A 21,666-nucleotide genomic window follows, 5' to 3' on the forward strand; every position below is an offset into this window, starting at 1 on the left:
CTCTCCATTTCTCTGTCTCTCTCTCTCTTTCCCTGTCTCTCTCTCCCTTTCTCTGTCTCTCTCTCCCTTTCTCTTTCTCTCTCTCCCTTTCTCTGTCTCTCTCTCCCTTTCTCTGTCCCTCTCTCCATTTCTCTGTCTCTCTCTCTCTTTCCCTGTCTCTCTCTCCCTTTCTCTGTCTCTCTCTCCCTTTCTCTGTCTCTCTCTCCCTTTCTCTGTCTCTCCCTTTCTCTGTCTCTCCCTCCCTTTCTCTGTCCCTCTCTCCCTTTCTCTGTCTCTCTCTCCCTTTCTCTGTCTCTCTCTCCCTTTCTCTGTCCCTCTCTCCCTTTCTCTGTCTCTCTCTCCGTTTCTCTGTCTCTCTCTCCCTTTCTCTGTCCCTCTCTCCCTTTCTCTGTCCCTCTCTCCCTTTCTCTGTCCCTCTCTCCCTTGCTCTGTCCCTCTCTCCCTTTCTCTTTCTCTCTCTCCCTTTCTCTGTCTCTCACTCCCTTTCTCTCTCTCTCCCTTTCTCTGTCTCTCTCTCTCCCTTTCTCTGTCTCTCTCTCCCTTTCTCTGTCTCTCTCTCCCGTTCTCTGTCCCTCTCTCCCTTTCTCTGTCTCTCTCTCCCTTTCTCTTTCTCTCTCTCCCTTTCTCTGTCTCTCTCTCCCTTTCTCTGTCCCTCTCTCCATTTCTCTGTCTCTCTCTCTCTTTCCCTGTCTCTCTCTCCCTTTCTCTGTCTCTCTCTCCCTTTCTCTTTCTCTCTCTCCCTTTCTCTGTCTCTCTCTCCCTTTCTCTGTCCCTCTCTCCATTTCTCTGTCTCTCTCTCTCTTTCCCTGTCTCTCTCTCCCTTTCTCTGTCTCTCTCTCCCTTTCTCTGTCTCTCTCTCCCTTTCTCTGTCTCTCCCTTTCTCTGTCTCTCTCTCCCTTTCTCTGTCCCTCTCTCCCTTTCTCTGTCTCTCTCTCCGTTTCTCTGTCTCTCTCTCCCTTTCTCTGTCCCTCTCTCCCTTTCTCTGTCCCTCTCTCCCTTTCTTTGTCTCTCTCTCCGTTTCTCTGTCTCTCTCTCCCTTTCTATGTCCCTCTCTCCCTTTCTCTGTCCCTCTCTCCCTTTCTCTGTCCCTCTCTCCCTTGCTCTGTCCCTCTCTCCCTTTCTCTTTCTCTCTCTCCCTTTCTCTGTCTCTCACTCCCTTTCTCTCTCTCTCCCTTTCTCTGTCTCTCTCTCCCTTTCTCTGTCTCTCTCTCCCGTTCTCTGTCCCTCTCTCCCTTTCTCTGTCTCTCTCTCCCTTTCTCTTTCTCTCTCTCCCTTTCTCTGTCTCTCTCTCCCTTTCTCTGTCCCTCTCTCCATTTCTCTGTCTCTCTCTCTCTTTCCCTGTCTCTCTCTCCCTTTCTCTGTCTCTCTCTCCCTTTCTCTTTCTCCCTTTCTCTGTCTCTCTCTCCCTTTCTCTGTCCCTCTCTCCATTTCTCTGTCTCTCTCTCTCTTTCCCTGTCTCTCTCTCCCTTTCTCTGTCTCTCTCTCCCTTTCTCTGTCTCTCTCTCCCTTTCTCTGTCTCTCTCCCTTTCTCTGTCTCTCTCTCCCTTTCTCTGTCCCTCTCTCCCTTTCTCTGTCCCTCTCTCCCTTTCTCTGTCTCTCTCTCCCTTTCTCTGTCTCTCTCTCCCTTTCTCTGTCTCTCTCTCCCTTTCTCTGTCTCTCCCTTTCTCTGTCTCTCTCTCCCTTTCTCTGTCCCTCTCTCCCTTTCTCTGTCCCTCTCTCCCTTTCTCTGTCTCTCTCTCCCTTTCTCTGTCTCTCTCTCCCTTTCTCTGTCTCTCCCTTTCTCTGTCTCTCTCTCCCTTTCTCTGTCCCTCTCTCCCTTTCTCTGACCCTCTCTCCCTTTCTCTGTCCCTCTCTCCATTTTTCTGTCTCTCTCCCTTTTTCTGTCTCTCTCTCCCTTTCTCTGTCTCTCTCTCCTTTTCTCTGTCTCTCTCTCCCTTTCTCTCTCTCTCTCTCCCTTTCTCTGTCCCTCTCTCCCTTTCTCTGTCTCTCACTCCTTTTCTCTGTCTCGCTCTCCCTTTCTCTGTCTCTCTCTCCCTTTCTCTGTCTCTCTCTCCCTTTCTCTGTCTCTCTCTCTCCCTTTCTCTGTCTCTCTCTCCCTTTCTCTGTCTCTCTCCCCCTTTTTCTGTCCCTCTCTCCATTTTTCTGTCTCTCTCTCCCTTTTTCTGTCTCTCTCTCCCTTTCTCTGTCTCTCTCTCCTTTTCTCTGTCTCTCTCTCCCTTTCTCTGTCCCTCTCTCCCTTTCTCTGTCTCTCTCTCCCTTTCTCTCTCTCTCTCTCCCTTTCTCTTTCTCTCTCTCCCTTTCTCTGTCTCTCTCTCCCTTTCTCTGTCTCTCTCTCCCTTTCTCTGTCTCTCTCTCCCTTTCTCTGCCTCTCTCTCCCTTTCTCTGTCTCTCTCTCCCTTTCTCTGTCTCTCTCTCCCTTTCCCTGTCCCTCTCTCCCTTTCTCTGTCTCTCTCTCCCTTTCTCTTTCTCTCTCTCCCTTTCTCTGTTTCTCTCTCCCTTTCTCTGTCTCTCTCTCCCTTTCTCTGTCTCTCTCTCCCTTTCTCTGTCTCTCTCTGCCTTTCTCTGTCTTTCTCTCCCTTTCTCTGTCTCTCTCTCCCTTTCTCTTTCTCTCTCTCCCTTTCTCTGTCTCTCTCTCCCTTTCTCTGTCTCTCTCTCTCCCTTTCTCTGTCTCTCTCTCCCTTTCTCTGTCCCTCTCTCCCTTTCTCTGCCTCTCTCTCCCTTTCTCTGTCTCTCTCTCCCTTTCTCTGTCTCTCTCTCCCTTTCTCTGTCCCTCTCTCCCTTTCTCTGTCTCTCTCTCCCTTTCTCTTTCTCTCTCTCCCTTTCTCTGTTTCTCTCTCCCTTTCACTGTCTCTCTCTCCCTTTCTCTGTCTCTCTCTCCCTTTCTCTGTCTCTCCCTCCCTTTCTCTGTCCCTCTCTCCCTTTCTCTGCCTCTCTCTCCCTTTCTCTTTCTCTCTCTCCCTTTCTCTGTCTCTCTCTCCCTTTCTCTGTCTCTCTCTCCCTTTCTCTGTCACTCTCTCCCTTTCTCTGTCTCTCTCTCCATTTCTCTGTCTCTCTCTCCCTTTCTCTGTCTTTCTCTCCCTTTCTCTGTCTCTCAGTTCAGTTCAGTTCAGTTCAAATGCTTTATTGGCATGAAAGTTTACAGAGAACCATATTGCCAAAGCTTACATTGCAAAAAGGTACAGTTTTCCAACATTCTGTAGGTGTCAAACGATTTGACATTTGTTGGGTATATACAATATTACTTTTAAACAATATTAATTTTAAACAGTCTTTCTACTTCATTTGGTACGTTCAATATTAATTTTAAACAGTCTTACTTTTAAACAGTCCTCAGGTTGTGACATGTTGTTACATATTTAGCCCCAAGGTATGGTCTGTCTCCTTCTCCTAGGACTAATCTCAATTTTGACAGATCATCCAATTCCTTGAAATCTGGGGTTGTTTGGCTTAGCTTGTTGAATAATATGTTTCTTGATGTGTTGAATTTTTCGCATTTTAGGAGGAAATGCATTTCTGTTTCAACCTCGCCAGCCAGACATTGATCGCATATTCTATTCTCTCTAGGCTGCCAGGATTTCTTGTATCTGCCTTTTTCAATTTCCAGTTGGTGGTCGCTTAGTCTGTACCTGGTGAGGGTCTGTCTCTGTTTTGTGTCTCTGATGGTCGTGAGGTAGTCTGCCAGTTTATATTCTCTTTTTAGGGCCCGGTAACATTCTAATCTGCTTTGGCTTTCGGTTATTTTGTTCCAATGTTCGAGGTAGGTTTCTTTGCATTTTTTAATGATTTGGTTCACTCGGATTGGTGTTTGGACGGCTGTGTTGGTCTGGGGCTGGTCAGGGTCCGGCTGAGTACTTAGTTTCAGTAGCAGCTGACTCAGGGGACTCTTTTCTGGGTTTAGCTCTTGGGTCTTAAAGGCTTTGAAATGAAGGGTGTCTGGGGAGCTAGATTTGAGGTGATTTAGGAAGTTTAGTGCTCGTTTTTGGATGTTTATTATCAGTGGGTATCTGCCTAGTTCGGCTCTGCATGCATTTGTTGGCGTTTTTCTTTGGGTGCGAAGGATGCTTCGGCAGAATTCTGCATGTAGGGCTTCTATTGTGTGTTTTTCCCATTTAGTGTAGCTTTGGTGATTTAGCGGGCCCCATACTTCACTACCGTACAGTGCAATGGGCAGGATTATGCTGTCAAAAATTTTGAGCCAGATTTTGATTGGGATTTGGATGTTGTAGAATTTTCTTTTTATTGCATATAGGGCTCTTCGGGCTTTTTCTTTTAGTGCATTCACTGCTATGCTGAAGCTCCCTGATGCTGTAATAGTTAGACCAAGGTAGGTGTAGCTCATAGTGTGTCCTATAGTGGTATCACTGAGGGTAAACTGGTATTTGTTTTCCTGACATCTGGGTCTTTTCTGAAAAATCATGATGTTGGTTTTCTTTAGATTTACTGTTAGAGCCCAATTTTGGCAGTATTTGTCGAGTAGGTCTAGTTGTTGCTGTAATCCCTGTTCTGTGGGAGACAGCAGAACCAGGTCGTCCGCATAGAACAGGGACTTCACTTCTCCATCCAGGAGACGGAGACCTGGTGACTCGCTTTGCTCCAGCATGTCTGCTAATTCATTTATGTATATGTTGAACAGGGTCGGGCTCAAATTGCAGCCCTGCCGGACGCCTCTTCTCTGGGTGAAGAAATCGGTGCGTTTGTCTCCAATTTTGACCCCGCATTTGTTTTTCAGATACATTGATTTAATAAGGTCATAGACTTTGCCCCCTATTCCACACTGAAGGAGTTTATAATAGAGCCCTTCGTGCCATATAGAGTCAAAGGCTTTCTTGAAGTCGATGAAACAGGCGAATATTTTCCCATTTTTTGTTTGGTGTTTATGTTTTTCAATGAGGGTGTGAAGGGTATAGATATGGTCGGCGGTGCGGTGTTTTGGAAGAAAGCCTATTTGGTTTTTTCTGAGGATATTATGTTTGTTAAGAAAATCAAGTAATCTACTATTTAGAATACTGCAGAATAACTTCCCTAGACAACTGTTGACACAGATGCCGCGGTAGTTATTTGGGTCTGATTTGTTTCCACTTTTATATATGGGGGAGATTAGTCCTTGGCACCAGATATCGGGAAAACAGCCTGAGCGTAATATGATGTTGAATAGTTTGAGTATCGCACCCTGCATCTCCATATTGCTGAACTTGAGCATTTCATTTTTGATGTTGTCTGGGCCACAGGCTTTCTTTAGGTGGAGAGATTTTGTTTTTGTGGCCAGTTCTTTCCATGTGATTGGGGAGTCTAGAGGGTTTTGGTTGTCTTTAATTGTTGCTTCTAATGTGTGGAGTTTTTCTGTGAGCTGATGTTGACTTGGGTTTGTTTTGTTTTTTGGGATGCTCTGTCTCTCTCTCCCTTTCAAATTCAAATTCAAATTCAAATTCAAATGCTTTATTGGCATGAAAGTTTACAGAGAACCATATTGCCAAAGCTTACATAGCAAAAAGGTACATTTTCAAACATTTTGTAGGTGTCAATCGATTTGACATTTGTTGGGTACATACAATATTGCTTTTAAACAATATTAATTTTAAACAGTCTTTGTACTTCATTTGGTACGTTCAATATTAATTTTAAACAGTCTTAATTTTAAACAGTCCTCAGGTTGTGACATGTTGTTACATATTTGGCCCCAAGGTATGGTCTGTCTCCTTCTCCCAGGACTAATCTCAATTTTGACAGGTCACCCAATCTTTCTCTCTCTCTCTCACTCCCAGTCTCTCTCTCTCACACTCCCAATCTCTCTCTCACACTCCCAATCTCTCTCTCTCTCACACTCCCAATCTCTCTCTCTCTCTCTCACACTCCCAATCTCTCTCTCTCACACACTCCCAATCTCTCTCTCTCTCACACACTCCCAATCTCTCTCTCTCTCACACTCCCAATCTCTCTCTCTCACACTCCCAATCTCTCTCTCTCTCACACTCCCAATCTCTCTCTCTCACACTCCCCATCTCTCTCTCTCTCTCACACTCCTAATCTCTCTCTCTCTCTCACACTCCCAATCTCTCTCTCTCTCACTCCCAATCTCTCTCTGTCTCTCACACTCCCAATCTCTCTCTCTCTCTCACACTCCCAATCTCTCTCTTTCTCACTCCCAATCTCTTTCTCTCTCACACACTCCCAATCTCTCTCTCTCTCACACACTTTCTCTGTCTCTCTCTCCCTTTCTCTGTCCCTTTCTCCCTTTCTCTGTCTCTCGCTCCCTTTCTATGTCTCTTTCTCCCTTTCTCTGTCTCTCTCTCTCCCTTTCTCTGTCTCTGTCTCTCCCTTTCTCTGTCCCTCTCTCCCTCTCTCTGTCTCTCTCTCCCTTTCTCTGTCTCTCTCCCCCTTCTCTGACCCTCTCCCCCTTTCTCTGTCTCTCTCTCCCTTTCTCTGTCTCTCTCTCCCTTTGTCTGTCTCTCTCCCCCTTTCTCTGTCCCTCTCCCCCTTTCTCTGTCTCTCTCTCCCTTTCTCTGTCTCTCTCTCCCTTTCTCTGTCCCTTTCTCCCTTTCTCTGTCTCTCGCTCCCTTTCTATGTCTCTTTCTCCCTTTCTCTGTCCCTCTCTCACTTTCTCTGTCTCTCTCTCCCTTTCTCTTTCTCTCTCTCCCTTTCTCTGTCTCTCTCTCCCTTTCTCTGTCTCTCTCTCCCTTTCTCTGTCCCTCTCTCCCTTTCTCTCTCTCTCTCCATTTCTCTGTCTCTCTCTCCCTTTCTCTGTCTTTCTCTCCCTTTCTCTGTCTCTCTCTCTCCCTTTCTCTGTCTCTCTCTCCCTTTCTCTGTCTCTGTCTCTCCCTTTCTCTGTCCCTCTCTCCCTTTCTCTGTCTCTCTCTCCCTTTCTCTGTCTCTCTCCCCCTTTCTCTGACCCTCTCCCCCTTTCTCTGTCTCTCTCTCCCTTTCTCTGTCTCTCTCTCCCTTTCTCTGTCCCTCTCTCCCTTTCTCTCTCTCTCTCCATTTCTCTGTCTCTCTCTCCCTTTCTCTGTCTTTCTCTCCCTTTCTCTGTCTCTCTCTCTCCCTTTCTCTGTCTCTCTCTCCCTTTCTCTGTCTCTGTCTCTCCCTTTCTCTGTCCCTCTCTCCCTTTCTCTGTCTCTCTCTCCCTTTCTCTGTCTCTCTCTCCCTTTCTCTCTCTCTCTCTCCCTTTCTCTGTCCCTCTCTCCCTTTCTCTGTCTCTCGCTCCCTTTCTATGTCTCTTTCTCCCTTTCCCTGTCCCTCTCTCCCTTTCTCTGTCTCTCTCTCCCTTTCTCTGTCTCTCTCTCCCTTTCTCTGTCACTCTCTCCCTTTCTCTGTCTCTCTCTCCCTTTCTCTTTCTCTCTCTCCCTTTCTCTGTCTCTCTCTCCCTTTCTCTGTCTCTCTCTCTCCCTTTCTCTGTCAAATTCAAATTCAAATTCAAATGCTTTATTGGCATGAAAGTTTACAGGGAACCATATTGCCAAAGCTTACATAACAAAAAAGTACAGGTTTCCAACATTCTGTAGGTGTCAAACAATTTTGACCTTTGTTGGGTACAGACAGTATTAATTTAAACAGTCGTTGACCCTCGTTGGGTACATTCAGTATTAATTTAAACAGTCGTTGGGTACATTCGGCATTGATTTAAACATTTTTAGAGTGTATATGCTATGGGTGTGCTCGTTAGTCACTCACTGTTCCTCACATTGTGACATGTTGTTACATGTTGGGCACCAAGACATGGTCTGTCTCCCTCCCCCAGGACCATTCTTAATTTTGACAGGTCATCCAATTCTTTGAAATCTGGGGTTGTAAGGCTGAGCTTGTCAAAATATATGTTTCTTGTTTTGTTGAATTTTTCGCATTTTAGGAGGAAGTGCACCTCTGTCTCAACCTCGCCGGCCAGACAGTGATCACATATTCTATTTTCTTTAGGTTGCCAGGATTTCTTGTATCTTCCTTTTTCAATTGCCAGTTGGTGGTCGCTTTGTCTGTACCTGGTGAGGGTCTGTCTCTGTTTTGTGTCTTTGATGGTCGAGAGATAGTCTGCCAGTTTATATTCTCTTTTTAGGGCCCGGTAGCATTCTAATCTGCTTTGGCTTTTGTTTATTTTGTTCCAATGTTCCAGGTAGGTTTCTTTGCATTGTTTAATGATTTGGTTCACTCGGATTGGTGTTTGGAGAGCAGTGTTGGTCTGGGACTGGTCAGGGTCCGGCTGGGTAGAAGTACTTAGTTTCAGTAACAACTGACTCAGGGGACTCATTTCTGGGTTCAGCTCTTGGGTCTGGAGGGCTTTAAAATGAAGGGTGTCTGGGGAACCAGATTTGAGGTGATTTAGAAAGTTTAGTGCTCATTTTTGGATGTTTATTATTAGTGGGTATCTGCCTAGTTCGGCTCTACATGCATTTGTTGGTGTTTTCCTTTGGGTGCGAAGAATGCTTCGGCAAAATTCTGCATGTAGGGCTTCTATTGTGTGTTTTTCCCATTAAGTGTAGCTATTCCCTCTCACCCTTTCTCTGTCTCTCTCTCCCTTTCTCTGTCTCTCTCTCCCTTTCTCTGTCTCTCTCTCCTTTTCTCTGTCTCTCTCTCCCTTTCTCTGTCTCTCTCTCCCTTTCTCTGTCTCTCTCTCCCTTTCTCTGTCTCTCTCTCCTTTTCTCTGTCTCTCTCTACCTTTCTCTGTCCCTCTCTCCCTTTCTCTGTCTCTCTCTCCCTTTCTCTGTCCCTCTCTCCCTTTCTCTGTCCCTCTCTCCCTTTCTTATTCTCTCTCTCCATTTCTCTGTCTCTCTCTCCCTTTCTCTGTCCCTCTCTCCCTTTCTCTGTCCCTCTCTCCCTTTCTCTGTCTCTCTCTCCCTTTCTCTGTCCCTCTCTCCCTTTCTCTGTCCCTCTCTCCCTTTCTCTGTCTCTCTCTCCCTTTCTCTGTCTCTCTCTCCCTTTCTCTGTCTCTCTCTCCCTTTCTCTGTCCCTCTCTCCCTTTCTCTCTCTCTCTCTCTCCCTATCTCTGTCCCTCTATCCTTTCTCTGTCCCTCTCTCCCTTTCTCTGTCTCTCTCTCCCTTTCTCTGTCTCTCTCTCCCTTTCTCTGTCTCTCTCTCCCTTTCTCTGTCCCTCTCTCCCTTTCTCTGTCTCTCTCTCCGTTTCTCTGTCTCTCTCTACCTTTCTCTGTCCCTCTCTCCCTTTCTTTGTCTCTCTCTCCGTTTCTCTGTCTCTCTCTCCCTTTCTCTGTCCCTCTCTCCCTTTCTCTGTCTCTCTCTCCCTTTCTCTGTCTCTCTCTCTCTTTCTCTGTCCTCTCTCCCTTGCTCTGTCCCTCTCTCCCTTTCTCTTTCTCTCTCTCCCTTTCTCTGTCTCTCACTCCCTTTCTCAATTCAATTCAATTCAATTCAATTCAAATGCTTTATTGGCATGAAAGTTTACAGAGAACCATATTGCCAAAGCTTACATAGCAAAAAGGTACAGTTTTCCAACATTCTGTAGGTGTCAATCGATTTGACATTTGTTGGGTACATACAATATTACTTTTAAACAATATTAATTTTAAACAGTCTTTGTACTTCATTTGGTACGTTCAATATTAATTTTAAACAGTCTTAATTTTAAACAGTCCTCAGGTTGTGACATGTTGTTACATATTTGGCCCCAAGGTATGGTCTGTCTCCTTCTCCTAGGACTAATCTCAATTTTGACAGATCATCCAATTCCTTGAAATCTGGGGTTGTTTGGCTTAGCTTGTTGAATAATATGTTTCTTGATGTGTTGAATTTTTCGCATTTTAGGAGGAAATGCATTTCTGTTTCAACCTCGCCAGCCAGACATTGATCGCATATTCTATTCTCTCTAGGCTGCCAGGATTTCTTGTATCTGCCTTTTTCAATTTCCAGTTGGTGGTCGCTTAGTCTGTACCTGGTGAGGGTCTGTCTCTGTTTTGTGTCTCTGATGGTCGTGAGGTAGTCTGCCAGTTTATATTCTCTTTTTAGGGCCCGGTAACATTCTAATCTGCTTTGGCTTTCGGTTATTTTGTTCCAATGTTCCAGGTAGGTTTCTTTGCATTTTTTAATGATTTGGTTCACTCGGATTGGTGTTTGGGCGGCTGTGTTGGTCTGGGGCTGGTCAGGGTCCGGCTGAGTACTTAGTTTCCGTAGCAGCTGACTCAGGGGACTCTTTTCTGGGTTTAGCTCTTGGGTCTGAAAGGCTTTGAAATGAAGGGTGTCTGGGGAGCTAGATTTGAGGTGATTTAGGAAGTTTAGTGCTCGTTTTTGGATGTTTATTATCAGTGGGTATCTGCCTAGTTCGGCTCTGCATGCATTTGTTGGCGTTTTCCTTTGGGTGCGAAGGATGCTTCGGCAGAATTCTGCATGTAGGGCTTCTATTGTATGTTTTTCCCATTTAGTGTAGCTTTGGTGATTTAGCGGGCCCCATACTTCACTACCGTACAGTGCAATGGGCAGGATTATGCTGTCAAATATTTTGAGCCAGATTTTGATTGGGATTTGGATGTTGTAGAATTTTCTTTTTATTGCATATAGGGCTCTTCGGGCTTTTTCTTTTAGTGCATTCACTGCTATGCTGAAGCTCCCTGATGCTGTAATAGTTAGACCAAGGTAGGTGTAGCTCATAGTGTGTCCTATAGTGATATCACTGTCTCTTTCTCCCTTTCTCTGTCTCTCTCTCCTTTTCTCTGTCTCTCTCTCCCTTTCTCTGTCCCTCTCTCCCTTTCTCTGTCTCTCTCTCCCTTTCTCTGTCTCTCTCTCCCTTTCTCTGTCTCTCTCTCCCTTTTTCTGTCTCTCTCTCCCTTTCTCTGTCTCTCTCTCCCTTTCTCTGTCTCTCTCTCCCTTTCTCTGTCTCTCTCTCCCTTTCTCTGTCCCTCTCTCCCTTTCTCTGTCTCTCTCTCCCTTTCTCTGTCCCTCTCTCCCTTTCTCTGTCTCTCTCTCCCTTTTTCTGTCTCTCTCTCCCTTTCTCTGTCTCTCTCTCCCTTTCTCTGTCTCTCTCTCCCTTTCTCTGTCTCTCTCTCCTTTTCTCTGTCTCTCTCTCCCTTTCTCTTTCTCTCTCTCCCTTTCTCTGTCTCTCTCTCCCTTTCTCTGTCCCTCTCACCCTTTCTCTGTCTCTCTCTCCCTTTCTCTGTCTCTCTCTCCCTTTCTCTGTCTCTCTCTCCCTTTCTCTGTCTCTCTCTCCCTTTCTCTGTCTCTCTCTCCTTTTCTCTGTCTCTCTCTCCTTTTCTCTGTCTCTCTCTCCCTTTCTCTGTCTCTCTCTCCCTTTCTCTGTCTCCCTCTCCCTTTCTCTGTCTCTCTCTCCTTTTCTCTGTCTCTCTCTCCCTTTCTCTGTCTCTCTCTCCCTTTCTCTGTCCCTCACTCCCTTTCTCTGTCCCTCTCTCCCTTTCTCTGTCCCTCTCTCCCTTTCTCTGCCCCTCTCTCTCTTTCTCTTTGTCTCTCTCTCCCTTTCTCTGTCTCTCTCTCCCTTTCTCTGTCTCTCTCTCCCTTTCTCTGTCTCTCTCTCCTTTTCTCTGTCTCTCTCTCCCTTTCTCTGTCTCTCTCCCTTTCTCTGTCTCTCTCCCTTTCTCTGTCTCTCTCTCCCTTTCTCTGTCCCACTCTCCCTTTCTCTGTCTCTCTCTCCCTTTTTCTGTCTCTCTCCCTTTCTCTGTCTCTCTCTCCCTTTCTCTGTCTCTCTCTCCTTTTCTCTGTCTCTCTCTCCCTTTCTCTGTCTCTCTCTCTCTTTCTGTCCCTTTCTCCTTTTCTCTGTCTCTCTCTCCCTTTCTCTGTCTCTCTCTCCCTTTCTCTGTCTCTCTCTCCCTTTCTCTGTCTCTTTCTCCCTTTCTCTGTCTCTCTCTCCCTTTCTCTGTCTCTCTCTCCCTTTCTCTGTCTCTCTCCCTTTCTCTGTCTCTCTCTCTCCCTTTCTCTGTCTCTCTCTCCTTTTCTCTGTCTCTCTCTCCCTTTCTCTGTCCCTCTCTCCTTTTCTCTGTCTCTCTCTCCCTTTCTCTGTCTCTCTCTCCCTTTCTCTGTCTCTCTCTCCCTTTCTCTGTCTCTCTCTCCCTTTCTCTGTCTCTCTCTCCCTTTCTCTGTCTCTCTCTCCCTTTCTCTGTCTCTCTCTCCCTTTCTCTGTCTCTCTCTCCCTTTCTCCATCTCTCTCTCCATTTCCCTGTCCCTCTCTCCCTTTCTCTGTCTCTCTCTCCCTTTCTCTGTCCCTCTCTCCCTTTCTCTGTCTCTCTCTTTTTCTGTCTCTCTCTCCCTTTCTCTGTCTCTCTCTCCCTTTCTCTGTCTCTCTCTCCCTTTCTCTGTCTCTCTCTCCCTTTCTCTGTCTCTCTCTCCCTTTCTCTGTCCCTCTCTCCCTTTCTCTGTTTTTCTGTCTCTCTCTCCCTTTCTTTGTCTCTGTCTCTCTCTCTCTGTCCCTCTCTCCCTTTCTCTGTCTCTCTCTCCCTTTCTCTGTCCCTCTCTCCCTTTCTCTGTCTCTCTCTCCCTTTCTCTGTCTCTCTCTCACTTTCTCTGTCTCTCTCTCTCTTTAGATAAAAATAAAATAGATTAAAAAAAACATTCTAAATTGGGGAAAAGCAAATTTTGCTAAGCTCAGAGGGGATTTAGCCATCGTGGACTGGAAACAGCCACTTGAAGGTAAATCAGTGTCAGAGCAGTGGGAAGCATTTAAGGAGGAGATCCGGAGGGTTCAGACCAAATATGTGTCCTTAAAGAAAAATGGTGGGACTAAGAAATCCAAAGCCTTAAAGAAAAAAAGGGAGGCGTATGACAGATACCGAGGGCTAAATACTCCAGAATCTTTAGAGGAGTACAGAAAGTGCAGGGGTGCAATTGAAAAGGATATTAGGAAAGCAAAGAGAGAGCATGAAAAATTCTTGGCAAGTAAAATCAAGGAAACCCCAAAGATGTTTTATAAATATATTAAGAGTAAGAGGATAACTAAAGAAGGGGTAGGGCCTATTAGAGATCATGAGGGTAATCTGTGTGTGGAGGCGGGAGACGTCGGTAGGGTTCTTAATGAATACTTTGCGTCTGTTTTCACAAAGGAGAGGGGCGAAGCAGACATTGCTATCAGGGGGAGGAGTGTGAAATATTAAATGAAATAAACATAGTGAGAGAGGAAGTATTAAGGGGTTTAACAGCTTTAAAAGTGGATAAATCCCCAGGCCCAGATGAAATGTATCCCAGGTTGTTAAGCGAAGCGAAAGAGGAAATAGCAGAGGTCCTGACCATCATTTTCCAATCCTCTCTGGCTTCAGGTGTGGTGCCGGAGGACTGGAGGACTGCTAATGTGGTACCCTTGTTTAAAAAGGGAGAAAAGGATAGACCGAGTAATTACAGGCCAGTCAGCCTAACCTCGGTGGTGGGAAAATTATTGGAAAGAATTCTGAAGGACAGGATAAATCTTCATTTAGAAAGACACTGATTAATCAAGGATAGTCAGCACTGATGTTAAGGGAAGGTCGTGTCTGACAAACTTGATTGAATTTTTTGAGGAGGTAACGAGAGTAGATGAGGGTAGTGCATTTGATGTAGTGTATATGGACTTTAGCAAGGCTTTTGATAAGGTTCCACTTGGCAGACTGGTCACGAAGTTAAAAGCCCATGGGATCCAGGGCAAAGTGTCAAGTTGGATTCAAAACTGGCTCGGAGGCAGGAAGCAGAGGGTAATGGTTGATGGGTGTTTTTGTGACTGGAAGGCTGTTTCCAGTGGGGTTCCGCAGGGCTCAGTACTCGGTCCCTTGCTTTTTGTGGTATATATCAATGATCTAGACTTAAATATAGGGGGTATGATTAAGAAGTTTGCAGATGATACTAATATCGGCTGTGTGGTTGATACTGAAGAAGGAAGCTGTAGACTGCAGGAAGATATCAATAAATTGGTCAGGTGGGCAGGACAGTGGCAAATGGAATTAAATCCAGAGAAGTGTGAGGTAATGCATTTGGAGAGGGCCAACAAGGAAAGGGAATACACATTAAATGGTAGGACACTGAGTAGTGTAGAGGAACAAAGGGACCTTGGAGTGCATGTTCACAGACCCCTGAAGGTAGCAGGCCAGGTAGATAAGGTGGTTAAGAAGGCATACGGAATGCTTGCCTTTATTAGCCGTGGCATAGAATACAAGAGCAGGGGGGTTATTCTTCAACTGTATAAAACACTAGTTAGGCCTCAGCTAGAGAACTGCGTGCAGTTCTGGTCACCACATTACAGGAAAGATGTGATTGCACTGGAGAGGGTACAGAGGAGATTTACAAGGATGTTGCTGGGAGTAGAGAATCTTAACTATGAGGAAAGACTGGATAGGCTGGGTCTGTTTTCCTGGAACAGAGGAGGCTGAGGGGAGACCTTATTGAGGTGTATAATATTATGAGGGTCATAGATAAAGTGGATAGAAAGGACCTATTTCCCTTAGCAGAGGGGTGAAAAACCAGGGGGCACAGATTTAAAGTAATTGGTGGAATGTTTAGAGGGGATTTGAGAGGAAATTTCTTCACCCAGAAGGTTGTGGGGGTCTGGAACTCACTGCCTGAAAGGGTGGTAGAGGCAGGAACCCTAACCACATTTAAAAAGTACTTGGATGTGCACTTGGGATGCTCCAACCTGCAGGGCTACGGACCAAGAGCTGGGAAGTGGGATTAGGCTGGATAGCTCTTTGTTGGCCGGCGCGGACACGATGGGCCGAAATGGCCTCCTTCCGTGCTGTAACTTTCTATGACTCTATGATAGACTTCAGGAGGCCATAGACAGGCTGGTGAAATGGGCAGAATCATGACAGAGAAATATAAAGTGATACATTTTGGTAGGAAGAATGAGGAGAGGCAATATAAACTAAATGGTACAATTTTAAAGGGGAACAGTGAGACCTGGCTGTGTTGGCCCACCATGGTGGAATATCTTGCTCATTCCCTGGGCTCACGCCTGGAGAATGGCCATTTGGGTGAGGGCAGCCAATACTGTGGCGCCGAGCAAGACTCAGCACCTTCAGGAGGGGAAGGAGAAAATGTTAAATTGCTGAATACTTCTGTTAATCTTATTCCCATTTGAACAGAAAGGAGGCGCTTGTTAAATGGTCTTAGCCACGGCTCAGTGGGCAGCACTCTCACCGCTGGTCATAGGTTCAAGTCCCACTCCAGAGACTTGAGCACAAAATCCAGGCTGACACTCCAGTGCAGTGCTGAGGGAGTGCTGCACTGTCGGAGGTGCCGTCTTTCGGATGAGACATGAAACCGAGGCCCCGTTTGCTCTCTGAGGTGGAAGTAAAAGATCTCATGGCACGATTTCGAACAAGCGCAGGGGAGTTCTCCCCAGTGTCCTGGCCAATATTTATCCCTCAATCAACATCACTAAAAATAGATTATCTGGTCATTATCTCAAGTTTGTGGGAGCTTGCTGTGTGCAAACTGGCTGCCACGTTTCCCACATTACAACAGTGACTCCACTTCAAAAAGTGCTTCATTGGCTGTAAAGCGCTTTGGGACGTCCCGAGGGGAAAGGTGTTGTAGAAATGGGAGTTGTTTATTAAATGTGTGAGATCACCGTACTCACCATCAACCGCTGCCACTTGTAGGATTCGTGCTCCGGGTCGACAGCTCTTGGTCTTTTATGTATTTTTTGAACGCTTAGAAGGACGGCATAAGCTGTCACACGGAACTGATGCGTGCAGTGCTCATGCCTGAAGGAGGAACAGAGGCACCATCAGGGTTCACAGAGAAATGCTCATCATCAGTCCATTCCCAAACCCACTGCCACCCAGACGGCACAGATGGAGGAGAGCCAAGCAGGCATGACAGTGTGGGGAGGGACCTCACCCTTCCTATATGCAGGGGGCATTTCCACATCCCCAACCCAATCCCCCCCGCCGCCGCCCGCCCCGGCACCCCGCTGCCCACTCCCAACCATCGAGGATATTTGCCAACTCTGGTGGGACGTATTCCCGGAGCTGTCGTCTCATGACCTCATGCCTCCAGCCATCCCGCCTTTGGTCGGCAGACACATCTACCCTCACGGAGACCCGCCCCCACACTCCGCCATTGGTCGCCAGACACGTCCATCCCCGCGGAGCCCCACCCCCACACTCCGCCATTGGTCGCCAGGCACGTCCATCCCCGCGGAGCCCCACCCCCACACTCCGCCATTGGTCGCCAGACACGTCCATCCCCACGGAGCCCCACCCCCACACTCCGCCATTGGTCACCAGACACGTCCATCCTCGCGGAGCCCCGCCCCCACACTCCGCCATTGGTCACCAGACACGTCCATCCCCGCGGAGCCCCACCCCCACACTCCGCCATTGGTCGCCAGACACGTCCATCCCCGCGGAGCCCCACCCCCACACTCTGCCATTGGTCACCAGACACGTCCATCCCCGCGGAGCCCCGCCCCACACTCCGCCATTGGTCACCAGATACGTCCATCCTCGCGGAGCCCCGCCCCCCACACTCCACCATTGGCCACCAGACACATCCCCACAACAATGGGAAAGTGAGTGGACTCTTCATTACCCGATGGGATGATTTGACTCTTGGTCAAACACACTTTAGTCCGTGTCCAGAATTTTTATAACTAATAAACAAAATAAAAAAGAAAGAACACAATTCTTTTAAATGCCCCTGTGATTTTTCTCCCAAAGTTGCTGGAGATTACTCGTTAATTCCGGGAGACTCCAGGACTGTCTGGGAGGGCTGGCGACCTGAATCGGGGAGACCCCTGGTGAAGGGGAGGCGCAGTCACAGAATGGCGACCACAGGACGAAGGCACCTGCTCCAGGGATGCTCACTGTCCTGGGCAGTGCAACTAATTCACAGACTGGGGCAGACCCATGACATTTTAACAGAACTGCCCCTTTCACCGCCATAGCAACCAGTGTTTCCAGGGCACCAATGGCAGAAAGTATGTCAGCAGACATTTTACCAAACTACACGTTTGCATCTCATTTTTAATACACCCGCTTATATTGGCAGCGATATATTCAATGTTCCCTGCCACTTCTGGTGGGAAATTCCAGAAAGGTCAGGGGTCAGGGCTCGAGGAGCCAGCAGAGCAGCTCGTGGACTGATTTCCCACTTCAGTCTGCTGGAGTTAGGCCGGGAGCCAGTGTAGCTCCACCAGAACAGCCTGGGAGTGCTTGATGGGACAATGTAGAGGGAGCTTTACTCTGTATCTAACCCGTGCTGTACCTGCCCTGGGAGTGTTTGATGGGGCAGTGTAGAGGGAGCTTTACTCTGTATCTAACCTGTGCTGTACCTGCCCTGGGAGTGTTTGATGGGACAGTGTAGAGGGAGCTTTACTCTGTATCTAACCCGTGCTGTACCTGCCCTGGGAGTGTTTGATGGGACAGTGTAGAGGGAGCTTTACTCTGTATCTAACCCGTGCTGTACCTGCCCTGGGAGTGTTTGATAGGACAGTGTAGAGGGAGCTTTACTCTGTATCTAACCCGTGCTGTACCTGCCCTGGGAGTGTTTGATGGGACAGTGTAGAGGGAGCTTTACTCTGTATCTAACCCGTGCTGTACCTGCCCTGGGAGTGTTTGATGGGACAGTGTAGAGGGAGCTTTACTCTGTATCTAACCCGTGCTGTACCTGCCCTGGGAGTGTTTGATGGGACAGTGTAGAGGGAGCTTTACTCTGTATCTAACCCCCTGTACCTGCCCTGGGAGTGTTTGATGGGACAGTGCAGAGGGAGCTTTACTCTGTATCTAACCCATGCTGTACCTGCCCTGGGAGTGTTTGATGCTGACACTGGGTGCAGTAAAATGGAAAGTCCCCCATTCCCAAGCACCAGTTTAGTGTTTAACTTGTTAATGTTAAAGGAGCAGTTGAATTTGCTCTTACTTGAGTTTTTTCTTCTTCTGCTCCTTGACCAGCCGCCATGTGTTGCTCCTGGTCTGACAAGTCACACTGTTCTGGCTGATTATGTGGGGCTGTTGCTTGATGGACTCTGGGTTCTCACCTGACCATCTGGTCGGCAGTGGTGGAAGGATCTGTTACAGATTTTTGGAGATAGTGTGAGACAAATTTGAGCCATTGAAAAGAAACCTCTCATCCCCCAGCCCTTAAACACCGATCAGAATGAATGTAATAAAATGCCCTTGTAACTATGTGCTCATGGCTCCTTCACCTCTTTCATTTAAGAAGGAATTGGATAAACGTTTTAACACGGAAATTATTTGTGGGTGAGGACAATAGAGCAGTGAAGCTGGATTTGAGTAGAGTGTGGAACTAGCAGAACAAGTGGCTGAATGGCCTCCTCCTGTGCTGCACTTTCACTGAGGAGTCCCTTAACCCCATTGATGTGCCTCAATAAATCCGAGACTCGATGTTAGCGAAACAAAACAAGGCTTTTATTGACTTAGAAGGTAACACACAGGAGAGAGGTATCTTCCATCCAGAGCTCTGCCGTACTGGATGTGCTGCAGGCTGGGCCAGCTTACATAGGGGCCAGGTATGGGCGGAGCCCTACACATAGTACAATACAATGGGCCAGGTATGGGCGGAGCCCTACACATAGTACAATACAATGGTGAGGAAATGGAACAGAGGTAAGGGAAGTGAAACTGAAACCAACCACAGTCACAGGCAGTGATGAATGGAATATTTCATCACACCCTTCACTCTCCTCCTGGGATTCGCCAGTCTCCTCACACCTGGCTCTGTGTACTTCGGTTATTCGGGGTCTTGGGGAAGAATCGCGCCAATCTCTCGTGAGGTCCGAACACATGCCTGAGCTCACCGATCCCGGGCCTCATTTGTACGAAACAGGCGAGCTGCAGACACTAGCCAGGTCGGTCCTGGGGGGGAGTGGGGGAGGGGGGCGGTCTCCGTTGAAGACCAGGAACAAATTGGGGGAGCAGGCTCTGCCCCATTTTCTGACGAATGTGGTTCGGAGTCTTACAGCCGGCGCTCAGATCCAGATTTGCAAACCAAGAAGTCGCCTGCTTCCAATTTGGGAGCCAGGGCAGTTCTGGAAGAGATGGGGCGCGGGAGGTCACAACCTGAAATTGGTCTCCTTGACCAACATTTTTAACCCTAAAGAGGCAAAGTTGAGTTTGAGTTTCTTCGCCTGTAATCTCATCCAAAACTCGGCTTCCCGTGTCCTGACTCGCACCAAGTCCCGTTCACCCATCACCCATGTGCTCACTGCCCCGTGTCCTGACTCGCACCAAGTCCCGTTCACCCATCACCCATGTGCTCACTGACCCGTGTCCTGACTCGCACCAAGTCCCGTTCACCCATCACCCATGTGCTCACTGACCCGTGTCCTGACTCGCACCAAGTCCCGTTCACCCATCACCCATGTGCTCACTGACCCGTGTCCTGACTCGCACCAAGTCCCGTTCACCCATCACCCATGTGCTCACTGACCCGTGTCCTGACTCGCACCAAGTCCCGTTCACCCATCACCCATGTGCTCACTGACCCGTGTCCTGACTCGCACCAAGTCCCGTTCACCCATCACCCCTGTGCTCACTGACCCGTGTCCTGACTCGCACCAAGTCCCGTTCACCCATCACCCCTGTGCTCACTGACCCGTGTCCTGACTCGCACCAAGTCCCGTTCACCCATCACCCCTGTGCTCACTGACCCGTGTCCTGACTCGCACCAAGTCCCGTTCGCCCATCACCCCCTGTGCTCACTGCCCCGTGTCCTAACTCACACCCAGTCCCGTTCACCCATCACCCCCTGTGCTCACTGCCCCGTGTCCTGACTCGCACCAAGTCCCGTTCACCCATCACTCATGTGCTCACTGACCCGTGTCCTGACTCGCACCCAGTCCCGTTCACCCATCACCCCCTGTGCTCACTGCCCCGTGTCCTGACTCGCACCAAGTCCCGTTCACCCATCACCCCCTGTGCTCACTGACCCGTGTCCTGACTCGCACCAAGTCCCGTTCACCCAACACCCATGTGCTCACTGACCCGTGTCCTGACTCACACCAAGTCCCGTTCACCCATCACCCCCTGTGCTCACTGCCCCGTGTCCTGACTCGCACCCAGTCCCGTTCACCCATCACCCCCTGTGCTCACTGACCTACATTGGCTCCCGGTCCAACAACGTATCAAATGTAAAATTATTATTGTTGTTTTCAAATCCCTCCATGGCCTCGCACCTCCCTATCTCTGTAACTTCCTCCAGCTCTACAATCCTCCGAGATATCTGCGCTCCTCCAATTCTGGCCTCTTGTGCTTCCCCGATTATCATCGCTCCACCATCGGTGGCCGTGCCTTCAGCTGCCGAGGCCCTAAGCTCTGGAATTCCCTCCCTAAACTGTCTACCTCACTACCTCTCCTGCCTCCTTTCAGACGCTCCTTAAAGCCTACCTCTTTGACCAAGCATTTGGTCACCTGCCCTAATATCGCATGTGGTTTTGCGTCACCTTTGTGTCTGATTACACTGCTGTGAAGCACCTTGAGCCATTTTACAGGGTAAAGGCGCTATATAGATACAAGTTGTTGTAGTTACTGAAAAGTCCAGTTTTAGGGATTGACCCTTGCCCTTGCTGGAAGTCAAAAGCCAGCAGATGGCCGTAGAATTTCAGTAAACCCTGGCAGTGAAGGCAGCGCTTGCTCAGTCCCTGCGAGCACCTGAATCTTTCATTCTCAATGAATTGCTTCAATCCGAGGCCAGACAGCAGCACATAGGTTTAAGCTACTTTACCTCTTTGAAAAATCGAGCTTCCTTTCTCATCTCAAACAAGGAGACCATTCGATAATCAGTTTCAGAACTTGCTGCCGACTCTGACAGCAATTCTTCTTCCTCAGTCATCCTCGAAGGCTGCAAGATAATAGCAACACAACCGCTCAAAAATAGCACAATGATTGTCCCCAGTAAAAATAACTGTTCTGGTACAGCACGGGTTAGATACAGCGTAAAGCTCCCTCTACGCTGTCACATCAAACATTCCCAGGGTAGGTACAGCATGGGTTAGATACAGCGTAAAGCCCCCTCTACACTGTCCCATCAAACACTCCCAGGGCAGGTACAGCACGGGTTAGATACAGAGTAAAGCCCCCTCTACACTGTCCCATCAAAACTCCCAGGGCAGGTCCAGCACAGGTTAGATACAGAGTAAAGCTCCCTCTACACTGTCCCATCAAACACTCCCAGGGCAGGTACAGCATGGGTTAGATACAGAGTAAAGCTCCCTCTACACTTTCCCATCAAACACTCCCAGGGCAGGTACAGCGTGGGTTAGATACAGGGTAAATCTCCCTCTACACTGTCCCATCAAACACTCCCAGGGCAGGTACAGCATGGGTTAGATACAGAGTAAAGCTCCCTCTACACTGTCCCATCAAACACTCCCAAGGCAGGTACAGCACAGGTTAGGTACAGAGTAAAGCTCCCTCTACACTGTCCCATCAAACACTCCCAGGGCAGGTACAGCATGGGTTAGATACAGAGTAAAGCTCCCTCTGCACTGTCCCATCAAACACTCCCAGGGCAGGTACAGCACGGGGTTAGTTACAAAGTAAAGCTCACTCTAGACTGTCCCATCAAACACTCCCAGGGCAGGTACAGCACAGGTTAGATACAGAGTAAAGCTCCCTCTACACTGTCCCATCAAACACTCCCAGGGCAGGTACAGCACAGGTTAGATACAGAGTAAAGCTCCCTCTACACTGTCCCATCAAACACTCCCAGGGCAGGTACAGCACGGATCAGATACAGAGTAAAGCTCACTGTACTGTGCAAAGATCATACACTAACCGTTTTAATCTTCAGTAAAGTCACTTTGAA

The 21,666-nt window shown here is 48.1% G+C and overlaps 1 protein-coding gene across 1 annotated transcript in view; it reads right to left on the reverse strand.

Moving 5' to 3' along the window:
• Window positions 1-20,691, reverse strand: part of LOC147102553 (protein HEATR9-like) — a 162,308-nt gene extending 141,617 nt beyond the window's left edge. The window contains exons 1-3 of the mRNA XM_085964052.1: window positions 20,584-20,691; window positions 17,761-17,909; window positions 15,476-15,602 (exon numbers count right to left, since the gene is read on the reverse strand). Coding sequence (XP_085820178.1) covers window positions 15,476-15,602; window positions 17,761-17,909; window positions 20,584-20,691 — 384 coding nt within the window. The remainder of the gene's footprint in view (window positions 1-15,475; window positions 15,603-17,760; window positions 17,910-20,583) is intronic.
• Window positions 20,692-21,666: the final 975 nt, after the last annotated feature.

The sequence above is a fragment of the Somniosus microcephalus genome, chromosome 21 (genome assembly GCF_052327205.1).
Source record: "Somniosus microcephalus isolate GS21.2 chromosome 21, FLI_Smic_1.0, whole genome shotgun sequence".
NCBI lineage: Eukaryota > Metazoa > Chordata > Chondrichthyes > Squaliformes > Somniosidae > Somniosus > Somniosus microcephalus.